At 39.9% G+C, this 13,284-nt stretch overlaps 1 protein-coding gene across 2 annotated transcripts; it reads right to left on the bottom strand.

Annotated features, from left to right (window-relative positions):
- Positions 1-451: 451 nt before the first annotated feature.
- On the bottom strand, positions 452-3,164 carry LOC18030369 (probable myosin-binding protein 5). 2 transcript variants are annotated; one of them, XM_006414809.2, is made up of 4 exons: positions 2,993-3,164; positions 1,978-2,536; positions 790-1,892; positions 452-699 (listed from the first exon to the last, which is right to left on the bottom strand). In XM_006414809.2, exons 2-4 carry the CDS (start codon positions 2,516-2,518, stop codon positions 658-660), a joined length of 1,686 nt encoding a protein of 561 aa, XP_006414872.1. In that variant the 5' UTR covers positions 2,519-2,536; positions 2,993-3,164; the 3' UTR covers positions 452-657. The 2 variants fall into 2 exon arrangements, with proteins under 2 accessions (XP_006414872.1, XP_024005801.1); XM_024150033.1 differs by having other exon boundaries at positions 790-1,889.
- Between the last annotated feature and the right edge of the window lie 10,120 nt (positions 3,165-13,284).

The following is a 13,284-nucleotide window of genomic DNA, read 5'->3' as shown; positions in this document are numbered from 1 at the left end:
AAATCAGAGAGAGCGAAGAAGACGAAGATGATAAAGAAGAAAATGAGGAAAAGATGTAGAAAAAAACCAAGAAGAAAAATATGTGACAAAAAAATAAAAAATAAGAAGTAAAAAAAGACGTATAAAATGAACAGGAAAAGAAAAAAGAAATAAAAAAATGAAAGAAAACTAAGAAGAAAAAATAAGAGGAAATAAGATGAACAATAATTATGTAGAAACGAAAGACTCGCTTTTGTCTTAATTTAATTTAATTAGTTTGTGAATTCAATACATTTATTTAGTAAACATTTTTTTTTTAATTTTGGATGGTGTTTACGTTGTAGATTTGTTTTATTTTATTATGTATGTGTTAAATAGTTTTATTTTAATTATTTTTAGTTTTTGGTTTATAACATTGAAATCCCTATGTCCGCACAATGTGCGGGCCAAACACCTAGTTTCTTCATAAAAATTAAGACCGCCACAAAAGCTTCACTGCCTTATTCCATCACCGACGTTGTTTAGAGTACAATCTGTTTGACAAACAAAACTAAAGAAATATCTTCTCTTAAAGAACCAATATTAAAGTTTTGGCAGACATTGTAGAAACTACAATTTATATTGCTCATAGTGTATATTTGCGTCGTGTTATGTGAGTAAATTACATACCCTTGTCGTTTAGGCACTATGCAGGTCCAATGTCATAGAGATCGCTTTTACCTGCAAAAAAACGCATCAAAACATTTGTTAAAACCAAACAAAACCTGAAAATTAAGTCCCACGAATCAATCAAAGAAGGAAGAGACTCACCATTGTGGATGAAGGGCTTGAAGAGTCTAGAGGTCCCGATCTTCTCCCGTCCCAAAATCGGCTTGTTTTATCTCCCTGCGATTTACTCTGTTCCTTGGAAGAGAAACTAAGATTCTCTCTTCCCTTTTGTAAAGCTCTTAAACGTCCTCTCAGCAACCCAACTTCACTCTCTATTCTCAGTCTTTCATAGTCAATAGCTGACATTGAGTTTCTGCGCATAGTCGGACATATGTTCCTTTGTCCTTGTGGACATGCAGGTGTATCTGAAACACTTTGTGACCTGTCCAGTTTGAGATCCCGAGTGACATGGTTAGAAGAAACATTTAGCTGCACTTTGTTATCTTCATTAGTTACCACATGGATATCATGTACATAGCAGGAGTCCTCACGAAGCTTCTTAGAATCAGAGATGTTGCTAGTTCTTGAAACTGATTCAAGAAATGAAGTGCCACACTCTCGTTCTTTCGGTTCTGCATCAACCAGAAGTCCATAATTTCTTGAGCTTGACTGATCAACCTCATAATCACCAAGCGCAAGAATACGACTATCCATCTGATTAGCGAAGATCTCAAATCCAGCAGTCTCCATGTCATCTAATGGCTTTGAATCCGGCGTGTTGGGAAGAGGTTGCTTAGTCTCAAGAAACATTTGCCTGTAGGTGTCAACTTCCTTCTCCAGAAAATGTTTCTCCCTCTCCCTCCTCAGCAAAATCTCTTTGAGAATGCTCATCTCCTCCGCATCGAAAGCAGACTTCTCTTCTATCATCCTATGATATTGCCTAGCTTCCATCTCTATCGACGCTTTCTCCTCTTGTAAACGCAGTATCATACCCAAAGCCTCATCCGCAGCTGTCGCGGCAGCACTTCTCTCTTTCTCCAGCTCAAGAGCTAATCCAGCACGCGCTACTCGCTCCTCCGCAAGCACTTGTTCAAGAATCTCAATCGGCTTTCGTGTTAGATCCACAGGTGAGATGCACGTACCTTCTCCCGCCCATGAAAATGTCCATCCAGGTTGTTTGTTCTGATCACCAGCTTCATCACATCCAATCGAACTTAGTGAAATACTTTTCCGCAAGGATACGTCCTCCAAGGCCTTTCTTCCTTCTACATTGTCATATTATTTATCAGAAATCAAATATGCACAATCCCAAAAGGAAGTAACAAAACACTCAGCTATAAAGTTACTGACCTTTCGAGTTAACAAGAAGAGGATCATTTTCATCAGCATCCTTATTCTTTAAACTACTTTGGCAATGGTTCTTGAGACCATACGGGGACCTATGGAAGCTGAGCCGCTTACTCTTAACTTTAAAGCTTCCTTTCTTTAAACTCTGCGAGGTTAGGAGATCGAACCCCGAAGCATTCTCAACCTCTCGATCCAACTCAACGTGTCTACACCCTCCTTTTCTCTTCTTGCCAACACACTCGCCACCATTTGCTTCTTCATTCAGAACTGAATCAAAAGGTGTTCTCTTTTTCACTGATCTTTGCACATTCAAGATCTTTTTCACCGGAAGGTTCCTTAAAGATTCTTGTAAACACTTGTTCTTGTGCGGGTCACTGAATAGGCCATCACAAGGGCACGGGAGGTTCAGACCGAACAAACTGAGCAGCTTCGAGGATAAATATACCAGACAAGAGGCGCAAAGCAGAGAGAAAGCTACAGAGAGATCAACAAACGCAGCCACCAAACCTGTAAATGTCCAAGATCTTACTTCTTGGCAACGCATTTTTAAGAAAATCTACACCTGCAAGAAGCCAAACTCGATGATTGAGAAATTTTGGTTATAGAACAATTTTCATTTGAATCAGCTATGGATAAATACAAGATCTAACAATATCTTAATTAAAATACACAAAACCAAAAAAAAAAAAAAGAAATTTAACACTAAATCTTTTACAATATACAGAGAAAAATCTTGGAAAATTACCAGAAGTGTAAGTATATACAATCGATACGAATATGGTAAAGCTGAAAAAAAAATCAATCTTAAGTGATTTCAAGCATCAAAAAATAGAAAAACTTAAGCAACAAAAGGAATATTTATATAAATTAACTTAAACCTAATCGATGCTTCAAATGAGCAGTACAAATATCGATTTTCCTTGCCATTTTCCCGAGAAAAAAAAAAGTAACGATAGAAATCGAAGAGGTGGGAAAATCGAGAAAGTGTAAATTGACAACAATCAAACTAAAAACTCACCGAAGGATCGTTGCCGAGAGAAAATCCTTTGTGATTTGATTAATTTTGAGCGGAGAATAAAAACTTCCACAAAGAAGAAGTTGAGAAATCCATGGGAAGCACAACGTAATACTCTTCCTCTGCCGTTTTTTTTTTTTTCAAAATCAAAACCTCTATTTTTTTTTGTTTTTTTTTTTTTTCAAACTTCAGTTGCAGATCAACGTACGGGTGCGTTCATACGCCGCCGTTTCGTCAGCCGACCCATTTTTGACACTTGTGCGTAAGTGTGAAGTGTGTCTGTCGAGATATTGTAAAAATGTTTGCAAGTTCTTTAAAAGGGGAATTGCTGGGGAATTGCTAAAAATAACCTGAAATTTGATTTGAAATGGACAATTATATATTTTTTTTAATTTAATCTAAAGCAAAAATAACTAAAAGGTACAAAAAGTACAATTATATCATCTATGAAAAAAAAACAGAAGTTTTAATCACGGTTAAAATATTTTTAGAAAAATCTTATTGTAAACTTTATATAAAATTTACTCTGGAATTAAATCTTAAATTCAAATTCTAAAATAATTTGGTTACAATTTTGTATTCATACACTAAATATAATGAATTTTGATGTATAAAAATTATATTTTTCATATTTATAGACTTTGATTTATGGTTTTGAATATTGAGTGCAAAATATTTGATTTAAGGTTTAGAGTTAGCTAAACCAATTATTTTAGCTGAGATATAAACCAAAATTAAACCAACGAGTGTAAGAGGTAACATATTTCAGTTGAAATCCGTTAAACCGAGAATAATTATCCTAATCGAGATATAAACCAAAATAGAACCAAAAATATTTATTCTAACAAAAAAAAAACTTCCTATAACCGATAAAAGTTATCCGACATATAAAAATAATTTTACTCCAGTAAAACAATATTTTAGTGAAAAAAAAACCTAGACGGCGTATCTCGCTCTCTGCACTAGTTTCCTCATCCTGACGTCGATTTCCTGTTCGCCACCGTATCAGGCAAGTTTTCTTCCTCCCTCTTCCGCCCCATTCGTCTTTATTCCTCCATCTTCCTCTTTGGATAAATAGAAACTTGATATTTTTTTTTTTTGCAGATTAGGTTTTGCCGCCGATTACCTTTCATCACTGCCAAACTTTTCGTGTTGTGAAACGGTAAGTAGATGTAATTCCGAAGCTATATACATCACTCTTTCTCTTTCTTCCTCATTTTGCCGTTGAAGATAATTTAATTTTGTGGATCTTGTTGCCTCTCGTCGCGACCGATTACATCTCTTCACCACCGGTTGCCTCTCGTCACCACTGATATCTCCTGTTACTTTCGTGGGTAACTACTCTCTGATTTGTATATTTTAGTAGACTTCTTATGGTATTAGTAGACTTTTTATGGATTTAGTAGACTTCTTATTGAATTTCATAGATATCTTAATGATTTTAGTAGTTTTATTTCTGATTTAGTAGACTTCTTAATAATTTTAGTAGACTTCTTTTTGATATTAGTACACTTCTTTTTAATTTTAGTTAACTTCTCATATATAGTTTGAAGTCATCAGGCTTTTTATTCATGCTTTTTACCGCTTTGATTAGACTACTCTTTGGATTATGGATGGCCCGGAATTCCCACCAAGGTAGTACATAAAAGGCGATGCGTCCATCCCTCAGAAAAGCATCCGCTACTTTGCTGATGATACAAGGTTGGTTCATGCAATACGCAAAGCACTGAAAGAAGATGAATGGGCAGGGCTTTATGAGTCCAGATTGGTTGTGTTTTAAAGTTCCACAAACTAGATTTTGGTTGGGCATCAAAGCTGGGTTACTATATTCTCTGTTTTCAGCTACTCTGCAAGAAGAAGTACAAGATATGGAGTCTAACTGGTGTACATCCAGTGAGGTTTTTATTGAATGAGTTTTAGGTACTTACTGGACTCAGCTGCGAATATGTGAATGATCTGACATATCATGAGGTTGAGGATACAGATGAAATGCATGAATTCTGGGAGAAAATGTAGTAAGCTGGCTTCATCACAGAAGAGTCATTTGCAAAGAAATAGCACCGCAAAAGGAATCATTCCTAACCAGATAGTTTAAGGTCGTGGATATGATCCTTTTGATGAAACTGGTGTTAAGCAAAAGTTGATCAAGTGCTAATTGATTTTATAAAACTTAATCTGTAAGTCACCACTATTTTTTTAATAATAATTTATCAAAAAATCCTAACCCACTTTTTAACTAGTTATTTTATATACAACGCTTGGCCAAAACGTCTTAAATGGTCTTCGATTGAATGGTATTGGATTCTGCGAACACCGAAGAAATGGCTAGCAGATAAGATCTGTGTTTTCTAACTTAAGTCAAAATCTATACATACTAATAGGCTTCATTAATATACTTCACTAGTAGACTTCATTAATAGATTTCATATTAGACTTCAGTACTAGATTAGTTTAATAGATTATTTTATTAGCACATGAAAGTTGGGATCGATCTACTGAGGCTTAGATTCTTAAAGGATCCAGAGTGGTTAGGTTCTGATTGGATTTGCTTCCACAATTCTCTTTTTTCCACGATGTGGAGAGGCATGTTCAATGAGTTTTTGAGTCTCATGCTAATGAAGATGGTTCTAGCAAAATTCTCCCACCTAGAGTGTATCAGTACTACACAAGAGAATACCCAACTTATTGCAAAACTGATAAAACGTGGAGGTATGAAGTCAATAATTTGTATTCCATATTACACATCACTGAAGATCATTGGGTAGCTATGTGGGTTTCAATTCCAAGGAGACACATTGTGATATGGATTAGTCACACTCAGACTCATGCCTCAGATGCAACTATTACAGCATCTGTGAAGCCTATTTCTGTCCTGGTGTCGTACATACTTCGTAAGTGTGCACCCGCAGAAGATGGGTACAAATACTGATAAACAAGAGTTTTTCAAGCCCTTGGGGGATCAATCCCTTTATTTGTTGTAACATTAAGAGTTAGCAATCCAACATATGGATTTAATTCATTAGACTATGTGATCAGTTCTCAATCCAAGCAAACAATAACATATTTGGTAACAAGAGACACTAAGCAGTTCTAAACAAGATTAAAAACTTAAAAAAACAATAAACAAAGATAGCAAATGATTAAGAGATATGAATATGATAAAACTTAGAACTCTAGACATGATAGTTGGCTAGCGTGCATCAGGGTTTAATCAAGGAGCTAATGACAATGATGATGAATGATTAAAGCAGCTTAGGATTCAAATCAAGTTTCAGTCTTTCTCAAGCATCAAAACACAATACCAAACATTGCTTGTACCTAATCATCATTAGAGACACAATGAAACGTGTTGATATATGATATCGACAAAGGGGAAAAACAGTAACTTAGATCGGAAATTCGGTTTTTATTAATATCAGATTGGAGAAATACAACTGATTTCGGGAGTTTCCTTTTTTATTCTGGAGTTTCCTTTTTCATCCTTTCATGGGCCAAGTTCGGCCCAGGAGCTCATTCGGCTCAATCTTCCCGGTACAGTTCCTTTGTCAACCGGGCTTAATTTCGTGCCGATCTTGCTTTGTACCGGAGAAAACCGGGGGTGCAGTTTTCGCCTCCAACAGTTAGCCCCCCCCCTCAGTTCGGCGAAAAGGGGTTACTTTTTTGTTGAACTCATTCGAGTTTGATTTCAAAATTAGGTAACAAATCGAGCTCGGTAGACCCAGTCGATTCGCTTTCCCAAGCGTTTTAAAATCCGAATTTAATGTGGAGCGTGAAATCCGGAGTGTTGCGAAAATCGAGGAACCACGATTCCCACTGTTGCTTTATAGCACGACGTCCACTTCGCATTCCTCATTTCTGCTTCAGCATATAAAAGGTACGCCGCTCTCACTTCTCTCTAGAATAATTTCTCTCTCTAGTTTTTTGTTTGTCGAATTCCTTACTTCTCTCCGCTGCACTCTTTGAATTTTCTGGTCAATCTTTAAACTTTTTGATTTATCTTCAAATTTTTCAATCTATCTTCATCCTGTTCTTCAATCTTTTTCTTTCCGATCTCATTTTTCGATCCAAACTGTCTTCCAACTCTTCTTCAAACGACGTTTCTTCTAACCAAATCCTTCCCAAAGATTGTCGCGAACCCTCCGAACCTACCACTTCATCACATGACTCTAGGTCAGCTAGTAATCCCCCGACCTTGGTTCGTACGAACTCTAGGTCAGTGGACGCTGGAAGTAGCCAAGCTAAATCGACAGTCGAGCCGCCTGAACAGTTGGTGAATGAGGCTAGGGAAACAGGGGCCCAAGTTGCTCCAAATGCCGATGATGAAGATCTCAATTTCGATGAAAACAATGAGATCGAGGAGGTTAATGAACTCAAGGAAGGAAACCTCGATGAAAGAGACGATGCCGAGATCAACGTCGAAGTCCAAGCAGTGGATGTTGCTTTTTCTCCAACACCAGCTCGGGGGATTGTCTGTCCTCGAGATGTGCCCGCATCTTCTTGCTCTCCCGAGATGATCCTATCTGCTCTTAAAGCGTGCAGACTCACAGAAGGCGCAGCCTACATTGCTCCTGATGCCGGATATCGCCCATGGGATGCTCCTGAAGACTTCCTTTGCGCCTACATTGCTCCTGATGCCAGAGATCGCCCATGAGATGCTCCTGAAGACTTCCTTTGCGTTTATCTGGACTACTGCACCTCGTGCGGACTAGAGCTCCCGATCCCATCTCGCCTACTAGGCTACTGCAACCGACGAGGCGTAGCTCTCTCGCAGATGATGCCTGCATCGGTGACGAACTACACGGGGTTTTGTTCACTGTGCGTCGAGAATCAAGATCCAACCAACCGAATTTTTGAGGATCTTTTTTTCTGTCAATCTGCACCCAACAAAGGATTGGTTCTTCTCGGCCAATGCTAAGCCCCAGCGAGATATCGTCACTGGCGTGCAGTCCAGCAAATAAAACGATTGAGAGTCACACTACTTCTTCCTCGAGATTAACATCTTCACCGTTAGCGAGACTGATATTCCCATTAAGTCGGAGTGGCGGATTCCGATTGGTAGCTTTAGACGACCTAAACTTTTATTTTCCTAACTTTTATCCTTTTTAATCTTGTTTCTTTGTTTGCGTAGGTGTTCATCTTCCAAGCATCCTCCTTAACTTCAGACTCACAACAGCATTTCAAACAGCATTCAGTGAAGCCGGTAAACATCGTTGGCCCGAAGCGTGGGAAGTCATTTTACTACATCGAGCTCAGAAATTTGGTATGCGTTACTTAGTCTTTTTCCCTTTTCCTTTTACTCTAATTTGTCCTAAATTTATTCTCACATTTTCTCTTTTTTTCTTCCTTTCTTTTAGTTAATGAACCAAAGCTCCTCAAGCCAAAAAGCCGAGCTAAGAAGCCGCGTCCTCCTCCTAAACGACCAGCTCCAAAGCCGCAAACCAAGCAATCAAAACCAAAGCCTTTAGAGATGCTTTCACTCGACAAAATCCCAAGCTTGTTCGATGATGATCAGCCGATTGAAGCAACTCAAGACCCTATTCCCACCACCGAGGGGGTCGAACCAAAGGTTGACGAGGTGCTTCCAATTCCGAACTAACCTGATCAGGCTGGTCAGAAAAAGGCAAAGAAGCGGAAGTCTTCGGAGAAGGTTAAAAGGACAGAAGGCACGCCTCAGCTTCAAGATACTGATGTTGATCTCAATCCCATGGCTCCCACAGGATCCGAGCTCTCGTTTTATCAGGACCAACCTGAGCCATCAAATGCTCGAAAGAGGCAAGATCGGGACCATACCGATGACTCACCCCAATCTGAGCTGGCCAAAATGTCCAAAGTCCGGTTTGTATACGATGAGGAGGTCCCGCTTGAGGACAATGCTGAGGCCTGCGCTGATACCTCTAGTGAAGTGCCCAATATGCCGAAGGTTGCCGAGCTGCGATATCCAAATTTATATAGGGGGATTGCTCACACAACCGCCGTGGTAAGGATTCAATTTTACTTATTCATTCTAAGTATTTCTATTACGATCTCTGACCTTTCTTTTCCTTTGTTGTTTGTAGCTCGCCAGCCAGACCAATACCTTGATCGCCAGCTACGAATTTTCACTGTATGAGGAACAAGTGAAAGTTTAGGAGATGGAAGTGCGAATTGGCGAGGTCAAGAAGCGGCTCACCACCGAGCTCCAAATAAATGATGAGCTCCACAACGCGGTCAAGCTGCTGAACCAAGAGAGTACCGAGCTTAAAGCCGTAAAAGCTGAACTGACTGAAGCCCAAGACCTTTTGTCTTGGGAAATCAAGCAGGATAAGGAACGATTGCAAGTGATGGTGGCTCGCGAGCGAGAACAGGCTAAGAAGGTTCATGCTAAGGCTTGTGAACGTTTGGAGAAGGTTATCCGAAGCTTGGATGATGCTGATCGAGCTTGCAAACCTTACCTCAGGGTGAACCAGCTCACCGGATTTCTCGCCTTCATCAAGAACCTCAAGAAGAAAGGACTCTACGAGGTGCCTTCTGACATGGTTGCGGACCTCGAGTCAAAGTATGCAGCGGCCCTTCAAGAGTACAAGTCTGTTGATGCATACGTCCTTACCGAGGAAGATAAACGCATGTCGCCACTTGCTGAGATCGATGCGGATATTCTTGTCGAGGTCGAGGGTCAAACAGGAGTTGAGGAGTTTGGCTCAAATGAGGATGCAATCAATGCCAATCAAGCGGCTGCTTCAAAGATCGATTGACTCGGTTTTCTTATCCTTTCTTTATTTTATTTTTGAACTTATTGACCCTAAATGGGTTTGCTGTATTTGGTACACTACTTTCGCCCTCGGTGGGCTTTTGTTTTATATGTTTTGCCCTTGGTGGGTTTTTTTTATTTATATTTTAGCATTCCTTTCTCATTCGCAAGAACCCTTAAAAATTATGCTAAGTGTTAGGACGAACTCAGATAGTCTTAGATATGTGCTCAGCTTGGTCTAATTTAGTTCTATCCTTCTTCATAGCGAGTTGCGTTAACTGGCTTATGTTTGCGAGTGTTGAGAACTCGGCTTACGATGCGAATATGAGGAGTTCGGCTTTTGGTGCGAGCATTAAGAGCTTGGCCTGTGGGACCCAAGTGAGTTTTATCATACTAGAAGGGCGAGTAATCGAACCCTTGGAAACGCATGATACAAACTCAAGGTCTCCTAAGTCAAACTTAAGTGTGCGAGATTGGCTCGGCTTATTGTTCTTGGTGACTTAGGAAATTTATTGTGGGACTGGCCCTGGCTTTATGATGTGGAGTTTACCACGGCACCGTGGGAGTGTTCGCGAGACGGATCTCGGCTTTTTGAGTTTGCACTCATGTGGAATGCTATCGAACAACTGGCCAGGAAGTCGATGTGACATAATTTAAGTTCGGTACGTAAGTAAGAACTCAAATATCTCAAGATGTTAACTTAATAAAATTTTATTGATGTTATAGCTGGATTCGGTGACGAGCTGCCTACGTACCCTTAAAAGGGATCAAACCATTCATAGTTCTAAGTACAAAAGGTGATCTCTCCGAACTTATTAGTTCATAGGCCTTTTTTTTAGATCGAAGTCATCGACCTAGTAGTAATAGCGCTTGAGATGCATAGAGTTCCACGATCTTGGAATCGGGGTTTCGTCCATTATCATTAGTTGGTAAACTCCAGGCTTGACGACCTTCATGACTTGGTAGGGACCTTCCCAGTTTGCCCTAAGTTTGCCTGTATTCTTTTCTTCGATATTCTGGTAAACCTTGCGGAGTACGAGGTCGCCGTCCTTGAAGTGATGGTCCTTAACCTTTTTGTTATAGTAGCGAGCTGCAAATTGCTGGTGGTTCTGTATTCGAAGGAACGCTTGTTCGCGTTGTTCTTCGACTAAGTCGATCGTGTGTAGCATCATGTATTTGTTGACACCTGGCTGTTGAGTGAGCATAGTTCGGCGAATGCTGGGAACGTTCAGTTTGGCAGGACACATAGCCTTCATTCCATACACGAGGAAGAAAGGTGATTGTTCAATAGATCGCCGAGGTGTAGTTCGGTGAGACCAGAGAACGCCATCGAGTTCATCTGCCCACGTTCACTATGCCTTATCGAGCCGCTTTTTGAGGCCGTCAATGATAATCTTATTGGTTGCTTCAGCTTGCCTATTTCCTTGTGGATACTTGATAACACCGTATTTTGACCACTTTTATGGATCGTTTTGAAATACGTTTTCTATGTTTTAATTGCTTTTAAGTACTTTTATTACGTTTTTCTAGTATTTGTAGTTCCAAGACTCTTTTCAGGTAACTTAGGGAAAAGTTTAACAAAATAGATAGAAGACCAGATTTCAGCTCAGAGTCAAACCGTCACAAGTTCACCCCCGATTAAAGGCCTTCTCACCGTCTGATCCATCTCAAATTTGGAGATCTTAAAGATGGAAGTATCAGCTTTCCAGCACATTTTACAGCTTGGCAATCCAACAGTTCAATCAAAAGATACGCGAATAGCAAGATGTTCCGTAAACCAGCCGTCAAGAGTTTCCACCCGCGGCCAATATGCCATTTCCCGTGGTCACAAGCTCCCCGACCTCGGCCAGCCATCCATTCCCCGCGGTCACGCACTTCCCGACCGCGGCCAGCTAACTCCGAACGCGAAGGTCCATTTCTGAAGCCCAAAATGATTCCCTCATTTGGAGAAACCCTAAGTGACGCCCAGAGATGTCTTGAGCACTATAAATACATGTTTTAGGAACCCTAATTCGCATGACCTCATATGCTCTTATTGTTTTAGAATACTTTTCAGGTTTTAGGTTTTAGGCAGAGAGAGATCTATCTCTTGAACCCTTGTTATTTCTTATTCAATTTCGATTGCTGTACTACTTTTTAATACTATGATTTTGATTTTGTTTATCATGTCTGAGTAATTTTATTGTTGGGTCTAAGGGATTTTCGATGGGGATATATATGTTCGGTGAGGATTCCATTGGCTATTGAGCCGAATCTTAGAATTTTTTCTTCTGAATTCGTTTTTACTGCATGAGAGTAGCGTCATGAACTACAATCTGATCCAGATGCTTGGTGACACGAAAGTGTTCATCCGGTGTCAGATCTAGTTTGGGAGAGCAAAACAAACATAGGAGTGGAAACCTACCTATGGGCGATTTGTGAATGCTGACGAGTCTTAAACATAATGCACCTCTTCTTTTCCAAGACCAGAGTGGAAACCTACTGGTCAGGGTTAAGAGAGATAGTTTTCTATGATCACGACAGTGGCGTATTCATACGTCCGTGACTCCAGTTCGAAAAGTTTAAGCTAAAATCTTATCAAATTTACTCTCTAGGAGTGTTTTGAATCCATCGTACCCCTGAGAAAACTTCCCTAAACCCCAGCACTTTCTTTCTTATAGATTTACACCGATTTTTATTCAAGCTTTAGTCTAGTTTCTTAACTCTTTCAATCGATTTTTACTTAGCAATTAGGTCTAGCCGTTTTTCTCGTTTTTATTCGTTTTCGTTAAGTTTAGTTATTTGGTCATTTTAATTACCGTATTGTCTCTTTAAGATTCGTTTTTATGTTTTAAACACACCACCAAAACCCTCACAAAACTCGCCTGGTTTCGAGACTTCCTTACTTTATATTTCTTTCGAAGGCTTTTGTAGGAAAGATCCTCCTTCCCTGTGGATTCGATCCCTAAGTACTACAATCGTTCAGCTGTGCACTTGCGGCTATTGATTTCATTTAGGGTAAAACTTGACACCCTCATCATGACAAGCACATCAAGTTTGCCCTAAGTTTGCCTGTATTCTTTTCTTCGGTATTCTGGTAAACCTTGCGGAGTACGAGGTCACCGTCCTTGAAGTGACGGTCCTTAACATTTTTGTTATAGTAGCGAGCTGCAAATTGCTGGTGGTTCTGTATTCGAAGGAACGCTTGTTCGCGTTGTTCTTCGACTAAGTCGATCGTGTGTAGCATCATGTCTTTGTTGACACTTGGCTGTTGAGTGAGCATAGTTCGGCGAATGCTGGGAACGTTCAGTTTGGCAGGACACATAACCTTCATTCCATACACGAGGAAGAAAGGTGATTGTTCAATAGATCGCCGAGGTGTAGTTCGATGAGACCAGAGAACGCCATCGAGTTCGTCTGCCCACGTTCACTTTGCCGTATCGAGCCGCTTTTTGAGGTCGTCAATGATAATCTTATTGGTTGCTTTAGCTTGCCCATTTCCTTGTGGATACTTTGGAGTTGAAAAACTTAGGCAAATTTTCCAATTGGTGCAAAAGTTGGTGAAAGTGATGAAGTGAATTGAGTGCCA

This window comes from Eutrema salsugineum, unplaced genomic scaffold (assembly GCF_000478725.1).
Source record: "Eutrema salsugineum unplaced genomic scaffold, Eutsalg1_0 scaffold_1, whole genome shotgun sequence".
In the NCBI taxonomy this organism is placed as follows: Eukaryota; Viridiplantae; Streptophyta; class Magnoliopsida; order Brassicales; family Brassicaceae; genus Eutrema; species Eutrema salsugineum.
This window is presented reverse-complemented; position numbering and strand designations above follow the sequence as displayed.

What these genes read in the sequence shown, in the direction of transcription:
- LOC18030369 (XM_006414809.2), bottom strand. Translation starts at nt 2,518, where the DNA reads ATGCGTTGCCAAGAAGTAAGATCTTGGACATTTACAGGTTTGGTGGCT. An exon ending in TCTTCTTGTTAACTCGAAAG is followed by an intron (nt 1,893 to 1,977) that starts GTCAGTAACTTT and finishes ATGACAATGTAG; the next exon opens with AAGGAAGAAAGGCCTTGGAG. An exon ending in CAAGCCCTTCATCCACAATG is followed by an intron (nt 700 to 789) that starts GTGAGTCTCTTC and finishes GTTTTTTTGCAG; the next exon opens with GTAAAAGCGATCTCTATGAC.